Source organism: Peromyscus californicus, unplaced genomic scaffold, assembly GCF_007827085.1.
Source record: "Peromyscus californicus insignis strain IS unplaced genomic scaffold, ASM782708v3 Scaffold_14__1_contigs__length_90479793_seg_2, whole genome shotgun sequence".
NCBI classification, from domain to species: Eukaryota; Metazoa; Chordata; class Mammalia; order Rodentia; family Cricetidae; genus Peromyscus; species Peromyscus californicus.
In genome coordinates, this window is record NW_026294436.1 from 25,358,683 (window position 1) to 25,377,079 (window position 18,397).

The 18,397-nt window shown below is 40.6% G+C and overlaps 1 protein-coding gene across 2 annotated transcripts in view; it reads right to left on the bottom strand.

Annotated features, from left to right (window-relative positions):
• Positions 1-18,397, bottom strand: part of Nek7 (NIMA related kinase 7) — a 136,435-nt gene that overhangs the window by 67,600 nt on the left and 50,438 nt on the right. For both annotated transcript variants that reach the window (XM_052737091.1, XM_052737090.1), the window contains exon 2: positions 9,854-9,938. In XM_052737091.1, coding sequence (XP_052593051.1) covers positions 9,854-9,910 — 57 coding nt within the window. In that variant the 5' untranslated portion in view covers positions 9,911-9,938. The remainder of the gene's footprint in view (positions 1-9,853; positions 9,939-18,397) is intronic.

Genomic DNA, 18,397 nt, shown 5'->3' on the forward strand with positions numbered 1-18,397 from the left:
AAAGAATTCTTAGATCTCAAAAACTCATATTCAAAAACATATATGGCAACCAAGAAATTAGACTCAAGTGAATGAAGCTGTTAATATGCTAATGTTCAGAGCTCTTGTGAAGGCGTGTCTCACTGACCTGAAGAACTCACTTAATAATGTTATGAATTACAGTAATTATGATCTTCTCTACTTAAGCTGTGTTTCCTTCACATGAATACTTTCCAGTTTTAAAATAAAATGTATTCTGTATGACACTGGCTCCTATTTAAATAATTTATCATTTCCTAGGATTAAATTAATTTCTCTAATTTGCTTTAAATTTTGAAGGCAAGGACATGTACTGAGCAATAGATGTTTCAGGCAAACATTATAATGGTAATTCTCTATGGAGAAATTAGAAGAGTCACAGCATTAGGTCCCCAGAGAGAAAATTATGTCCTGATATTCCTTGAGGTATTAGCAATGATCCACTATACAAGCCAGTACTAATTGCAATATTTAACACCATTAATAAGGTTTTTATCATTATTGCAAACTCTTCTTATTGATTTCCACTTTACTACTTGCTTAAAGCAATGACTCCGTTTATATTTTTTATTAATGCTGTCAAACATCTCCTAAGCTGAAAACTAACCAAACACTGAAAGTCCGTCAATTTTCCTTTTGCTGTGATATTTACAATCTTTTGGTTTTTTGAAGTACACTACTCACCTCCAAACCACAAAGTAAGAACCCCTCTTCCAACATATCTAACATAATTCTAATATATAGTTCCTACAGCTCTCACTAGAAACCAGAAGGGAAAAACAAAATGCCATGCATACCATCAATGCCTATCTGTGTTTCTTCTCATTTGAAAAAGTATCTCCCTAAAATGTCTTTATTTCAAAAGCAATCCATCCCCAAAGCCCTCTAAGTACAATAGACAACATCTGTTTTTAAAAATATGTCATTTATCACTCTTAAGTAGATTTTGTGATTTAAAGGAGGAAACTGACCATAGAGCAGGAAAATGAGTGATAAACCCACAAATATGCAACAATATTATGAGATCTGGTATTTGCAGTATTTGATCATCATTAGTTGTATTACCCATTATAACAATCACTACATCTAAAGGAATGAATGAAAAATACTACATCTCGCTTAAATTACCATGAGCAAGACAAAGCCAAAGGCACTCCCATCTCCCCCATTTACGAGCTACATCTGATAAAGCAGAACACAGAAGAAAAAGTTTGCAATACAAGCAAATTCAGAGTCAAACAGATTGTCTTTAAGACTGTTCATTCATCCCACCAATACTGATGTAGAGAGCTGAACAATAAAGAATCATGTAATACTCTGACAATAAAAAGACAACACATACATGGCAGTATTTGGTATTTACTCTATATTTACACACTATACAGAGAAATAACCTAGGTTCATAGAGTTGACAATGAGACACAGTTATTTTAGATTACATGATGGAGGGATGACCGTGCTGAACATAAAACATTTAAACTGAGATTAAAAGACAAAAAGGAGTCTAGAGGTGGAATCCAGTGGCAGAGTACTGGTTTAGCGTATGCTTAGACCTGGGTTTGATCCTCAGCACTGGAAAACAAAAAACAAAACAAAACAAAATAAAAAGAGTAAATATGACGTGTTCAAGAAACACCAAACAGGACACCAGAGCTAGAGTAAGATGAGCATGTTTGGGGAACTGTGTTAAGAAATAAGGTTAAAGAGATAAGCATCGATGAAATCCCCTGAATTCTGTCTGACAGGAGTGAGGGATGTGGGCTTTAATCGTGAGAGCACTATGCTATGTTCTGGGACACACTGTGCAGACTCCTCAGGAGGCTGTGTGAGAAAGGACCTGGAAGGGGGATGAGTGGAGCATGGGCAGCCAGGCATAGGCTATGCCTGGGAGCTACAGCAACATGAGGGGGAGGTGGAATCAGGAGGGGCCGACAGATCTGCCAGTGCAGACCAGGACTGAGAAGCAAAGAGAAAGCAAGCATCACTGACTTTGAGCTTGAGCACATATGGACAGTAATCTCGTTTAATGACATAAGCTAGACTAAACGAGAAAGTTTGTACAGAAGGAAGATAATAAAGACATAATAAAGGAAAATGTTTGATATAGCAAAACAAACGAACAAAGGATAGAGGCCTCTGGGCCAAGACAGCTAATGGCATCAAGTGTGTTGGCACATGCCTATTACCCCAGCATGTGGACAGTGAGATGGAGAGTAGCAGCAAGGGGACCAGCCTCAGCAGCGTAGCAAGTTTGAGGATAGCCCGGGATACATCAGCAAACAAGAGGAAAATGTTTTTTCAAGGTGGATTTTTATTTGTGCTATATGCATCAGAATTTTGCCTGCAGGCCTGTACATGCACTGTGTGGGTGTCTGGTGCCCATGGAGGCCCAAAGAGGACACTGGATCCCCTAGAACTGGCATTACAGACAGCTGTGAGCCACTATGTGGGTACTCTGAACAACGGGGTCATCTGCAAGAACAGCAAGCCGTTTGGGAGCCATCTCTCTAGCTCCAAGAAGACAATGATCAACACCATGCTGTCACTGTCATAGCCATCAATGCTAACATTTAGCAAAGGTTAACTATTGCTAAGCAATACACAAACAGAATGCTGCAGGTCAACTCTACGGGGCAAACACTATTCTAATTTACTGACAGGAAAACAGAGGATGGTAGAGAGTAAGTATCTTGCCCTCTATAGAAAGTGAAAGAACCAAGACCTAATCCCAGACAATTTTACATCAGAGCTCACACTACACACCCATAGAGAACAGTCTCCGTTTCCTTCCAGTTTCTAAATACAAAATCACACCACTCATATCTGGGGGAGATGCAGAGAGATCAACCCCGGGACTTTTTATCCTTGACGGTTTGAAAACGACTCCTTCAGAGCTCTGGCTGCCCTTAAATTCACCATTGATTGAGAGGTCAAGTTCAGCTTTGGCCTCTTGTGACTATATACACATGTACCACCAAGTCCAGGGCTACTGACTTCTAGCAAACCAACCTACACATTGAATGTTATTCTTTGGAATGTCTACCACAGGGGAATTAGTCTTATTCTAGAAAAGTTTCAAGTACTGAAGAGAAATCTGAAGTCCAACTTGAGTACTGCAGTGAGCTAATTAGTGAACCACATAAAAATTATTACAGGTCTTAACTAAAACTGTATCTTATTTTGTTGGGAAAAAAATAACTTTATTGATTAAGTAAATATATAGCTCTAACGAATTCTGGGCTATTCTCAATTATGAAAGTCATCCTCAAAGGTGCAGATATTTCATTGTTATGATTCCTAAAATTATGCTTCTGAATTCAGCTGGAAAGCCAGTCTGATGACTACTGGCTTCATCCTTACCCACATCTCTCTGAAGGACTTCAAACTGCAAGAGGGCAGGCAAGAGAATCTCAGCCTTTAAACTCCCCCACTCCCACACTTCTCAAAACATGTCCTTTGAAATACGAGGAGTGTTCACTCCCAAGTACGTAAACATAAATAATCAATTTAAAATCAAAGAGAGCTCAATCATATTTTAAATATGTTGAAACCATTTCTCATTTGACAGCCTTCTTAGTATTGTAACTGAATAAAATTAAGCAACTAAAATTCACATAATGTAACATATTACACTTTGATTCATATTGAGCTGAAGAGGTTAAAATGAAACTTTCCATTGGAAATAATTACTTACTCAACAAGCATTTGCTGATTGCATATCATCTATCATTCATTAATATAAAATATGATGTATAAAATGAGAACAACCAGGCCTTACCAAGCCTGTAATTCCAGCTATGTGGCTGGCCGAGGCAGGAGATTTTTCAAATTCAAAACATGCTTGTACTGTAGAGTGAGGTGAAGGCCAGTCTGGGTTGGTTAGTGGGCGCCTGTCTCTGAATAAAAAATACACAAAGGGCTGGCCCTAGATTCAATCTCTAGCATAAGCATGGGGCTTAAGAGATAGGAAGAGAAGAGAAGAATTATATAAAGTATGCATATGTGTGTGTCTGTCTGTCCATCTGTCTCTGTGTGTGTCTGTAACAAACATAATAGTGTAAGGAGTCACCCATAATCATTATTTTTCACAGGATTATCTTTTTAATTGTCTTCTAAATTACCTACTTCCTCTATTAGAATATTTCCCCTAAAGCCTCAATCATAATACCATAATTTCACAGTAATCTACAACGTAAGGAACAAAGCTCCCTGGGTCCCATCAGTGACCATATATTCTTACAACCACCTAAGACCTTACACTGGAGAGGAACAAAAACCTGTGGGGTTTCAAGAGACGACTGGATCAGAGTCCACAGCTGGCCAAGTCAGAGATTCACTGGAGAAGTAAAAGGTGACTAGAGGGTGCAGATCTTTAAAGTCATATACAACACAGAACTCACCCCAAACCGTGAAAGCCAGAAGGAATAAGGGAAGGAATATAACACAGTATGCAGTTTTAAAAACTGATTCTTACTGCAGTGGAAAGAAGTAACCTGAAATTGTGAAGTGACTGCAATCTAGATTGGTCATAGTAGATAGATAGAGATAGATGATCGATAGATTAATGGAGAATATGAGAAGTTGTATATATAATTCAGGAAATTCTGAAGATACTTATATGTATTATATATACATATTAACATTATTTAAAAGGTGATATTTGAAAAGAAAAAAGATGGGCTGATTTGAAACCAAGTCTGTATTTATTCAAAAATATTTATTGAATGGCTACTGTGTATAAATCAGACTACTGATGCAGTTTGCAGTCTAAAACAAGAAAGACAATGAGCAGACTTAAACCAATAGATTTCATGGAAAAATATGCCAACAAAGGTGTATTATGTGGTTAGGAAGGTTCAGTTTTCACTTAGTGCTTAAAAAAAATCACACGCATACACACCACTTCAGTGTATATAAATATATACTGGAAAATGATGAATGAGCGAATTGGAAATCATATAAGAGTCTGAAGGAAGCAGAGTTTGACTACAATTTTATAATGGTTCCTGAATGCTATGCTGGATGAGATGGAAGGGGAGAGGGGAAGACCTCAGCAAGATCAATGAGGAAGCTATTACAATATAACAGAAGCCTCTGGCCTGGCGGGGGGAATGGAAGGAGTAAGAAATCCCCAGTTCTAAAATGTTTTAAATGTAGAGCTGTTGGTGCCTGATAAACCAAACATAATGAGAGGAAAAGGGGGAAGCCATGGTTGCTGTGGATGATTGCTTGATAAATAAAACACTGATTGGCCAGTAGCCAGGCAGGAAGTATAGGCAGGACTAACAGAGAAGAGAAAAGAAAAGGACAGGAAGGCAGAGAGGGGAGACACCAGCTGCCGTCCAGGGAGCATCATGTAGAGGCAACAGGTAAAGCCATGGAACACATGGCGACATATAGATTAACAAAATTGGGCTTAGTATAAGAGTAAGAGCTAGACAATGGTAGGCCTGAACGAATGGCCGAGCAGTTTAAATAATGTAAGAGTCGGTGTTTATTTTATAAGTGGGCTCAGGGACTGGCGGGGCTTGGCAGGAGCTGGAGAGAAATTCTCCAGCTACAAATTGGGTGTTCCAGTGTCAGTTGCAAGAAAGATGAACTGGCCAGTAACTGGGATCCAGGTGAGGGACAGGATAGGTAGGAGGCAAATACTTAGAGATCAGCTTGAGTCCACTATGGTTATGATGGACAATTCGGTATCAGGAAGGCTGTTGGGCATATGAGTTTGGAAGAAGCAGAATTCTAGGCTGAGATGACTCTGAGAGCCACATGCATGAAATTGTAAGAATGGAAGAGAGCCCAAGTAAGGAATACAAATGGGCAAAAAAGGGATGTAAGTACTAAGCCTTCGGGGAATTCGTTATTAAGTAGTTCTGCAGGTGAGGAGACACAGGGCAAAGGGAGGCCGGTAAAACAAGAGGGGGGAAAAGGAAGCCAGGAGAAGGAAGGATTTCAAAGAATAGTGTGTTTTCAATTATTTTCCAATGCAGATGGTAAGATAAGGTCTGAGTAGCTCAGATGGCGAGAAGGGGTGGGGTTTACACAGGGTAAATTTAAGAGAAAGAAGAAACAGAGACTTGAATATAGCAAACACCACTTTCTAAAGAAGTCTAAATGGAGTAGGGGATGGTATAGTACCTGGCTCTACTGAGAATTTTGGCAAGTGGGGGCAGGGCGGTAGGTTCACCCCTTCACTAGAAGCAGACCATCTGAGCACAGACCTCAACTGGAAAAGGGGTGACCTTCATGATGGACATGTGACCTGAGGGGGAGGTCAGGGGATGGTACGTTTGAGGTTGGAGGAAAACTAGAAGGCAGGAGAGCTTGAAGAGGCAGGGGGAAACCTGGAGACTGGGGATGTGACTACTGAGGAGCCTTGGACTTTACTGAACGATCAGGCCGTGAAGCTCAAATACAACAAGACTGTCTTTTCTCAGAGCTGCTGCTGTAGTCTATCGCCCCGTGACTACACCCAAAAAATCTACATGAAATGAACGCTTGTGAGAACACTACATCACCTAAATTGCTATAAAGACTTCCCGAAGAATAAGCTCTATTCAATGCCATATGACAAACACCTTCACAGCCCAAATTCATCAACACAAGCAAAATGAGCCTCACTGCTCAGGGAATAACTCTGGAAGGTAAACTAGAGAGAGAAGGCGGCAAGACAGTGATCAGGACCAAGCCCTTATCCATGCTGGGAGCCACCAGGGGGCTACCTTCCTCCTGCCACAGTCAATACTTGTTATACCCTCAACTTGCAAGGAGGTACACTTGACCTTGCTCACTTCACACATCCAAAATCCTAAGTGAATGCTAGCTTGTGCTGCCAAGAAGCTTAAAAGAATGGCTACCTCTCCTTGTGGTCAAAGAAGCAGACTCTAAAATAGTGTCCTCATACTCTGCAAACTGTAAAAGTATGGGCTGTTTTCTACATGCCGTTCTGGTATATGTTCTCTTTCACAAACAGTCCAAATATTATAATATTTCAAATTGTAAAATAAAAGCAGAGACCCGCCCCCCCAGAACTCAAACCTCTGATCATTATCACAATTAATGTTCTTAGAAATTCTTAGATTTGCACTATGATAATGTTATAGAATTAATTTTAGCATTCTAAAGTAGATATGCAACATAACCCTCCTAACTTAAAATCTAAAAATGAGGACAGCCACATATTGTCATAAACCTCTACTGAAAAGTAAATACAAAATTTCCTTGTTTAAAATTAGTCTTCCTGTACTGTTTCCCTTTGACCACCCCCACCGTTTCTACAGTCTGCGTTAAAGGAACGAGAGGAAAATCTACTGGTGTACCAGTAGAAGTTTGAGGGATGAAACACGGAAGAATCAGGTCAAATGTGAATGCACTGCTCTCTAGACGGTAGTGCGTGGTATCAAGGGAGAGAGAAAAGAACAGAGGCACTAATAGAAAAATTGGCCCTAATGTCATGGAGCAGCAGTAATGCAAAATAAATAAATAAGTAAACTCCACATTCTAACCCTGAACCACAAAGGGACTCATACGGCACTGAAAATGAGACCACACATTATAGGCGACGTATGGGTTTATCGGCTCATCTCAACAAGGGAAAGGAGAGCCATGCCATGAAGATACACTGTTCATCACTCCATCAGAGTTGTGTCTGACTTCTTTAGGTTTCTGTTTACGTCCACACTTCCATTAGCATGACAAAAGCCAAGGAGTCGCTGGGCTAACCATATGTTGCCATATCACCCCCATTATTCAGGCCAATGGTGTGGAACAAAACAAAGAAGGTTGTCAACCCTGGGCTGAGGCTGCCCTTCCCAGTCTTTGCAAATGCCACTGAGAGCAGGACCGTTTCTCAAAGACTTAATAAGCAATAACGCCTATAAGCTCTTGTCAAGCGATCTTTCTTTCACTGTCTCACACCATCAGTCTGCAGGCAGGGAAGAGGAAAAAGGAAAGCTCTCCCTTCCCCCACACGCCACAAGGCAGCCAGAGCCTGGCATGACACCTGCCTATCTCCAACAGGGAAAGTGCTCCAACCACAGGGGAGCAGCAGCAGGAGGCAGAAAGGAAAGGAACAGTGTGAAAAGAAATGCAGAACCGTTCCTATGATTTTGAAATTTAAACTGTGTGGCAGCCTAGTGTCTCATAAGAAAACAATTACTTTCATTTCTGCCTCCTACTGCCACCCCGACCTTTCTTGGTTGGTGAGTCAGTAGGAGGCAAAAAAAAAGTGATTTTTTTTTTCGTTCTTTGAAGCACAGGACCAGTCAAAACTGTGAACTTCAAAATCACAACATGAACTGCCTAATTTTTAGAGGTGTTCTTTTATTATCTTTGCTAGGAACGGTATAATATGAAACAATGGTGTCTCACCAGAGATTTGAGATGGAATCGGGCTAGGTGTATCTACTAAAGTTTGCTAAAACAATCTTGATCATGTAACTTAAGACCATTACAAAGTTACAGACTAGATAAAGCCAATCCTGAAACAAATGCGTCCTTCCTCTAAATGGCTTTTCTCAATACAGAAAATATAAGTACACAGAATAGAACAATGCAATGTGAAAGTATACTAAGAACTGATTGTAAACAGGGTCCTTCAAAGGACATTCTTTCTGCTGGGTTTCCACTCTGTATCTAACTGAGCCCTGCTACATGTAAAAATCCCACAGAGTGTCCAAAGTAATGCATCCTTTCCCACAAGACTTTAGCTTAATAAGGAGAGAGAAGGAAAACGCTCAAATAAGAAAAGGAAATGAAGATAATAGAGATTCAGGAAACACGGAAGAAAGGTTGAGAACCACCATCAAGTTTCCAGAAGACTGGAAGATCTGACAGCCCTATGGCAGCGCCAGTGCTTTAGATGCCACTGGAAGTGTGGACCCGGTTTTAAAAACCAGAGAGCAGGAAGGAGGGTTGAAAATGAGTGACTTCACAGAAACAGAAAGACAGTCTTCTGTAGGTGGTATTTCTGAGCTATGCTCCTGGGAGAAGTCAACTGATGCATTAAAACAAATGGAGAGCACAGATTCAGCAAGTTTGGAGACCAACATGGGCACCACACTACTAGCTTTGAGATTCAGGGCACACTGCACAGAGAAGTCTGAGGAGACAAGGCCACAGGTGCCTCCGTAGCACTAGCCCGAACCCATTCCACTACAGAGCTCACTTGAAAGAACTCCTACTGAATCCTCAACACTGAGCTTAACCTCAGAGCAAAACTGAGGGAAAGCCAGCAGAGCACATGGAAGGTCTGTTGTAGAAGACCTCTCAAATACCAGGCTGAGAAATAGCCCAGGTGAAAAATAACAATGATAACGAGGTGCTGCCTCCAAAAGCGAAGCTCATAATTTTAACCATGCTGTTGAATTGGGCTCTGCAGGACGCCGTAACAACAAATGCGGGGGAGAACTCGCAATTGAATTTCAATAGTATGCCCGCATCGTTTCTACTTCATTTTATATTACAAGAACTAAGGAGTAACATGACAAGAGAAACACTTCCAGAGAGACAGAGACAGACATGGAAGTCAAGAGCAGCCAGCCAAAGCACAAGTGAGTACAAACTGCAGATACTCCCAAACCTGCCTTTTCCTCTCTCCCTATGTCTAAAAGTAACCCTCAAAGCCAAGAAGTCACTGAGATGAAATCATAAGCAAGGGCTGGTCTCCTATCACGTTCTACATGAAAACTAAGCATTATAAAACACTTGGAAGCCAGTCACTCTGACTATAACGTGGAAGTTAGAGATGAACATTTTGCAGCAACTTTTCTGCAGCTGTAAACTTACTCACACGCATTTAACAGGGAGATAAACTTATCCCGCTTCATTAAATTACCTGTGGCTGGAACTGAGGAACAGGTGGCCCTTGCATTCCTTGTGGTTGTTCATCCATTGTCTGACTCAACAGGGACTTTAGAATCCTGCAAAATGGAAAGTTGAAATTGAAATAATGTGGTCCTTACCGATTCACCCCATTTCCACAGGCCTGACACATGCATCCATATAGGATAGATCTGCATGATGCTTCAGAACAATTAAGATACCCTCCGCCTCTATTTCTGACACTTACTAAACCCAAACTCTGTTTAGTCCCCATAATCATACACTACTATCTCACCATTTCCGCTTCTCCAAGAAGCACCATAGGCATAGAAAATCTTACCCTTGAGATGCCTTTTGTATTGTCGTATCTCTGATGAATGACTCATAAACTACCTATGAATCAGTTCCCTACAGTAAGTTCCCTTCACGGTATTTTCTAATGTCTAATTTCTAATGGTTTAGCCTTCTGAGTTTAGACTGCCAACTGTCTGGAATTATACTTATATAATGCAAAAAAAAAATACATTTTTCCTTCTGGATACCCAATTGCACTCTTTTCAATGACTGCCCCTTCACCTTACCACCACACTGCTTCTCATCTTTGTCTTGTGTCAAGTGATTCTGTAGACACAGACACACAATCAGCACTCTGTATTCACAGGGCTACGTCTGTTCAGAACACATACAGATGTTTCTCAGCTGGCATAATTCCTTGAATATGGTCCTTTACAGAACCTTCAGACTTCCTTAGGTGTAAGTGCTCTGTAAATGACTAAGAGTATATGAGAGGATAATGTGCAGGTTATATGAAGCTACATAATGGTTTGAAATACATATGCCCTAATTTATATAAGGTTTATCAGAGTACCACCATATTTTGGCAAAGCAGAGGCTCCTGGAGTCAATTACCTGCCAGTCCCACAGGAGCCTGTACCTGCTTCAGCTTAGCTTTCCTTTCTGTTCAGAGACCCATTTGTCTCTGCTTAACCCTGCTGTCACTGAGCACCTAATCTACCTGTACTGCAGTGGACTGCGTGTATCACTACTGCCATAGAGACTACAAAATTATAGTATTAACTAACAATGCTTTATTATAAAAGAATTTGGGGGTCTGAGACAGGGTCTCTCGACATAGCTTTCGCTGCTCTGGAACTCGCTATGTAGACCAGGCTGGCCTCAAACTCAAATAGACCTGCCTGCCTCTGCCTCCAGAATACTGGGATCAAAACACATGTGTTCCATCATACCTGGCTTACTACAAAATCTTGAGAACTGGTCATGGTGGTGCATACCTATGAATCCTAGGACTTGGGAAGTTGAGGCAGGAGGATCACTATGAGTTCCAGGCCAGATTGAGCTGCACAGTAAGAACTGGTCTCAAAACACATGTCAAAATAAAAGTATTTATCCTGATTAATTACATATCTAACTCTAATATTAATTTCAGAATCTGTCTGATTCCATTTTTAAAAGTGTTTTTGATTGAGATACAATAATTCTGTAGTTGAATTTAAGAATAACAATAATTAAACCTTCAAATTTGTGGACATGAAATATATAATTTCCTGCAAAACTGGTTTTCAGTTTCAACACACTGGTTTTTAATACCTTTCTCTAGATTATCTCCTAAGTAATTTATATTTTGACTACATTGTAAAAGTTGAATATATTCATTGAGTTTTCTGAATTTATACTGTACACTAAAAGTAACTGTACTGAATAAAACCATATAAAGGTGTAACCCCACTTACTTAGTCTAAATGGCTTTTAAAATAGATTCTTGTTTTATTGCAATGGCCGCAGCCTATAGAATAATGAACATAAATACAGGCAGATATTTTTCATCTTAGAGAGAAAATATTAATAGTTTCAATAATGTCTGACCATTAAGTAAAACATTAGCTGTTTTACTTTGTTTTCTTTTCTATGTATGGATATTTGGCGTGCACATATATAAGTACCACATGTGTCCAGTGCCCATGGAAGCCAGAAGAAGGTATCAGATCCCCTGGGACTGGAGTTATAGGTGGAGGGAGCTGCTATGTGGATGCTAGGAATTGAACCCTGGTCCTCTGGAAGAGCAGCCAGTGCTCTTAAACACTGAGCCATCTCCCCAGCCCAAAGCTGTTCATTCTTATTATGTGCCTTGATCTACTCAGTTCATGTGGCCGGCTTTGGTTTTACATATTATTGGATTTGAGGAGGCAAAGAAGAAGAAAGTAAAGATGAAACCCAACACTGAAATCAGCATTTCACATTTGGTATCCACAGATGGTTTCTTAAGACATCCCACAAAGAAACACTTCTCTGTCAAAGCTCTCTATAAAACACTGTTTGTTATTTTAAATTCTCTCTGAGGGTTAGAGTAAATATTAGCTAACTAAAGAACCCTAACAGCAATTTTTTTTTAAATTTGAAGTTATTTTATACTGAAAAGTATTATGTAATCTTTTTTATCATCGCACAGCTCAATTGATCCAGGAATACACTGAAAAATCCTATTAAGTTACAATAAAGTGTTCTTACCATACACACTGATCCACGACAACAACAACTACCTAACCACAAGGAGGAGAGAATGAAGCCAACGCAAAGGAACTCAAAACTCTGAGAAACCAAATGTGACCTAATCATATAATCTGCCTACAAATGACAGATTGTCTGAACATAAAAATCTATATGATATATTAAGCTTCAGCACCCAAGCAAAAAGAACAAAAAGCAATGCACTTTTCTTTCCTCAGATATAACATGGCTCATTGTGTGACCAGGTGCTTTATGTTCATTGGGTATGTGTATGCATGCTCCTGTCTATGCACCTGGGTACCACACACTAGGTGCTTTATGTTCATTGGGTATGTGTATGCATGCTCCTGTCTATGCACCTGGGTACCACACACTAGGTGCTTTATGTTCATTGGGTATGTGTATGCATGCTCCTGTCTATGCACCTGGGTACCACACACTAGGTGCTTTATGTTCATTGGGTATGTGTATGCATGCTCCTGTCTATGCACCTGGGTACCACACACTAGGTGCTTTATGTTCATTGTATATGCATATGCATGCTCCTGTCTATGCACCTGGGTACCACACATTAGGTGCTTTATGTTCATTGTATATGCATATGCATGCTCCTGTCTATGCACCTGGGTACCACTCACTAGGTGCTTTATGTTCATTGGGTATGTGTATGCATGCTCCTGTCTATGCACCTGGGTACCACTCACCAGGTGCTTTATGCTCATTGTGTTTGTGTATGCATGCTCCTGTCTATGCACCTGGGTATATGTGTACCACATTGCACCTACAGAGATCAGAGGACAACCTCGGGTGTGGATCTCCCAAAGTCTATCTTGTTAGTTGGCCAAGACTTCTCCCATCCACGCTCCTCTCTTGCTGTGAGACCTCCGGAATTATCTGAACTCTGGGGATCTGAATTCGGGTCTTCACGCTTGTGTGGTGAGTGCCTTACCCAATTAGTCAGCTCCCCGGCTACTGTGAATTTTCACTAATCCTGCATAACTGAAGCAAAACACATTCTAATACACAAAACATATTTAACATACATTTGACCTTCTAGGTTACAGAGTTCATGTTTCAGATGCCTATGACATCTATACTGCACTCCTAATGCTTGGTTCAATGTCTGGCATAAATAGGTAGCTGAATGGAAACATCATGAATGAATATACATGTGCTTGTCACAAAGACATCCAGTGATTATTTATACTAATTAAGTATAAAGTTAATGATGAAAAGAATCATCAAATTCAACTAACTTGTAGTTAATCCTTAAACCAAAAATAAAATTGCTGTTAACAGAAGATGCTCAATGAGTTACATTTGAAATGATGAGCAGGAAAAGTTAACAAGGTTTAAATGGGAGCCAGAGAAGGAAAATAATGCATCAAAATACAAAACAAACAAGCAATAAATGCAGCACATCTTGTATGTAATTTCAAATTAACGCTGGCGGGTGATGGAGGATTACTGTCAGAGCAAAGGATTGCTGAGAGAAGAAAGAACTTCGATATCAAGCCCAGGTGTGGGAGTGTAGGCCTTTAATCTCAGCAGTCTGGAGACAGAGGCAGGAGGACCTCCAGCCTGGTCTACATAGTGAGCTCCAAATCAGCCAAGGCTATACCGTGAGATTCTGTTTCCAAAAAATAAACAGAAGTTCACTATGCTTGAAAGATAATATAACAAGCCAGAAGTCCAGTTCACAAGCTACTGCACACCCACATAAAGGGCAGGATGACCTTCAGCAAGACAAGACCCTCCCTATTTTAACAGCAGTGCACACTACTGACCAAGCAGTGTGCACCCCACTAAGCCTTCGTGACCTCAAACCTTCTCCCCTCTTCTCCTATGACTTTTCCAGAGCTACCATTACTCTCAACCTTCAAACACTGGATTATTCCAAAACTGGAAACTTCTGTTAAAACTACACTTTCTCCTCAAATCAGCCATAGCTTTGGTTTTGTTTGTTTGTCTGTTTGTTTAATAAAGCATAAAGGAATGGTCACAGTTTGGACGATCTCAGTAAATCCGTGAACTCTGAATACTACTCAAATGTGATCACTGTCAAGTCTGTATCTTCACAATGACGTCTTTCCTAAGCTCTGAGCTACCAATGCCTATAGCCAGCTGGCCACCTTGGCATGTCCACCAGAACAGAGGACTCCATCTTTCATGTCCCTGTATTTCTGTCTTCACATGTGCTACGACCTACTCACTCCAGCCCTACACTTTTTAAACATTTGTGTCTCTGGACCTCATTATGTGAGGATCCTTAAATTGATTTGCTTATGTAGATTACATCTGTTTGTATTCTATATACTGAAATCTTAACAAAAAAATTAAATATATGCTAGTTTATTTACAAACTATTCTATTTATATATCACATACTCCGTGTTTATATATGAAACATTTTTATGAAAAACTGCTACATTTTTTCAAAAACTTAGTCACAAGACCAGCCTACTTTACACCGTGCAAAGGTCTTTGATGCCCACACTCATAGATGTAACGTCTGCACTGGATCTGTTGACGTGCTGTCTACCCAGACAGTATGTAAAACTTAAACAATGTACACAGCTGGCCTTCTATACATGTGGAGTTTTAATAGTCATTTCCTATCGGTCTGAGTACTCATCTTTGCTACAACATCACACCTAAAAAAAGGTGATAAACTCGGGGTTAACTACAACATGGATTCTGCACTCTAATTAGGTCACTTTTATTCTTTGGAAATCCAGTCGTCCAGCTGGCCCTTGAGTAGATCTTTAAGTCACTGATTTTTGTAACCTTGTAACATCTGGAAATTTTTAATTCACTGAGTTGGCTGAGAGCCTTTAAATGACAAACATTCCTTTATGCTTTATTTTTTAAAGTCTTACTGTATCACTACTAATTTTACCAAAAAAGTTTCATCTTTAAATACCAGAAAAATATTATACAGTGATGAACACAAGTTTTCCAAAATTCTCCCTTTAAAAACTTGAGTTTTGGCTAGGCAGGTTGGCTCACATCTGTGGTGATATTGTGTTCCCCAAAATATTGTGCACCCTAATAAACTTATCTTATTTTTTCAAAAACTTAGTCACAAGACCAGCCTACTTTACACCGTGCAAAGGTCTTTGATGCCCACACTCATAGATGTAACGTCTGCACTGGATCTGTTGACGTGTTGTCTACCCAGACAGTATGTAAAACTTAAACAATGTACACAGCTGGCCTTCTATACATGTGGAGTTTTAATAGCCATTTCCTATCAGTCTGAGTACTCATCTTTGCTACTAAAAATAAGATATAGAGGCCAGAAAATGGTGGCACACACGCCTTTAATCCTATCACTTGGGAGGCAGAGATCCATCTGGATCTCTGTGAGTTTAAAGCCACACTGGAAACAGCCAGGAAGTGAGCCTTTCATCCCAGGAAGTGAGGGCAGAAAGCAGAAAGGTATATAAGGCGTGAAAACCAGAAAGTAGGCTGGTTAAGCTTTTAGGCTTTTTTGAGCAGCACAGTTCATCTGAGATTCATTCTGGATAAGGACTCAGAGGCTTCCAGTCTGAGGTCACAGGATCAGCTGAGGTAGCTGTGGCTTGTTCTGCTTCTCTGATCTTTCAGCATTCACCCCAATACCTGGCTCCAGGTTTGCTTTTATTAATAAGAACTTTTTTTTTTTTTTTTTTTTTTTTTTTTTTTTTTTTTTTTTTGGTTTTTCGAGACAGGGTTTCTCTGTGTAGCTTTGCGCCTTTCCTGGAACTCACTTGGTAGCCCAGGCTGGCCTCGAACTCACAGCGATCCGCCTGGCTCTGCCTCCCGAGTGCTGGGATTAAAGGCGTGCGCCACCACCGCCCGGCAGAACTTTTAAGATTTGTGCAACACACATCTTTACTCCCAACACTGGGGAGGCAGAGGTAGCTGGATCTCTATGAGTATGGAAACAGCCTGTTCTACAGAGCAAGTTCTAGGATAGTCAGAGCTTTATAGAGAGACCATGTTTTAGAAGTAACTAGATAATAAAGTTTGAATGTTATTATTGGCAAAAATTATGTTAGTAGTTTGCCTTCATAATAAATTTCAAGAAAAATATCTACAAAACTTTCTCAGAATAACCACAACCTGTCAATCACCCTTAACATTAAAATGATACTCCAAAAAAGGCGGCTGTCCCCCATGTTCTTCAAACACCTGCAAGACTGCTCTTCATTGGAGGTGACTGTAATTTACTCAAGTGATATTTTAAAGCTATGTCTCATCTCATCACACATCATAGTCAAAGACATGTCATCAAAGCTTGATATCTGATAATTACTCACTTTCACTTCATCTCAGTCAGTTTGTGTTGGGTATTTGTGTTAAGTATCCAACCCAGGACAAATGGCTGAGGTGCCTATTCAGCATATCAAAACTGACCTGGCTGCCAGGTTCTCCCAACATCCCTCAGTCCCTACTAGTTACAGAGTATGGCGGGCATGCCCTGCACCCAGGGGCTGGGCAGCCCTTCCCCCAGCTGCCCTTCCCTATATAAGCCAGTCATTTTGGTTAGCTGGCCCTTTTTTGGTCTGCCCTTTACTCTCCTGGCTCTCCTCTCTCACCTCCCCTCTCTCCTCACATGCCTCAGAGTCTGACTCTGGACTCTCCCAGCTGTCCCCGCCCTTGGCTTGCTCTCCCTCATACCTACAATAAACCTTCTCCTCCACCATACTGAGGTGCAGTCATATATTCCTTTCTATTTCTTTTTTCATTCGGTTTAGAGGAGTGGGCTCAAGCCTGGTAAGCAAGTGTTCCACTACTGAGACACGCGTCACCAGCCCCAATCAAGTACATTGTAAAGCAAAGCTCACATTTTAAAAAAATGAAACTTACAGCCATATAGCAGATAAAGGATACAAAGAGCAGTACATTTTGCCGCTGTGCTGATAATGTCTTTGTAATGAACATAAAATCCATTTGATCGTGACAACCACGTAAGAGGATCTTAACGGCCTGGTCACATCTCCTATGCTTCCGTCCACAGACTTGGCCTTCAACAGTTTGACAAGAGCCACTTTGGTCAAAAACCTAAAATCTAATCTAAAATCTGGAGAGATGGCTCGGTGGGTACACAATCCTGAGGACCAGCATTCAGATTCCAGTACCTTTATAAGTGTCTCCTGCATGGCTGAACTCTAGCTCCAAGGCAGGAGAAGACAAAAAGAATCTCTGGGGATTGCTGGTTTCCATCCTAGTTGGGAAAATGCCAGCTCTACATTCAGATAGAGACCCTGCCTCAAAGAAAGAGGTGGTGTGGTGATACTGTATTCTCCAATATATTGTGCACCCTAATAAACTTATCTGGGGTCAGAGAACAGAACAGCCACTAGATATAGAGACCAGAAAATGGTGGCACACACGCCTTTAATCCTATCACTTGGGAGGCAGAGATCCATCTGGATCTCTGTGAGTTTAAAGCCATACTGGAAACAGCCAGGCATGGTGACACATGCCTTTAATCCCAAGAAGTGATGGCAGGAAGCAGAAAGGTATATAAGGCATAAAAACCAGGAACTAGAGTCTGTTAAGCTTTTAGGCTTTTGAGCAGCAGTTTAGCTGAAATCCATTCTGATGAGGACTCAGAGGCTTCCAGTGTGAGGAAACAGGATCAGCTGAGGAATTGGCCAGATGAGGTTAGCTGTGGCTTGTTCTGCTTCTCTGATCTTCCAGCATTCACCCCAATACCTGGTTATGGGTTTGATTTTATTAATAAGACCTTCTAACAATTCGTGCTACAAGGTGGAAAGATGAGAAGAGAATACCTGATGCCCTTTTCTGACCTCTATGCACATGCAAAGGTACACATACACACACATACGTGTACACACACACACACACACACACACAAAAAAAAAAAAAACCCTATTTTAAAATCTGAAATCTATCCTGCTATTTCTCTCATTACTTTATCCTGTTCTTCCCTGTTCTGAAGCTATCTATGATGGATGATAATTTTATCTCTGGGATGCATCTCTGCCTGCCCCTCTCACAATAGCTTAGCCCCATCCTTC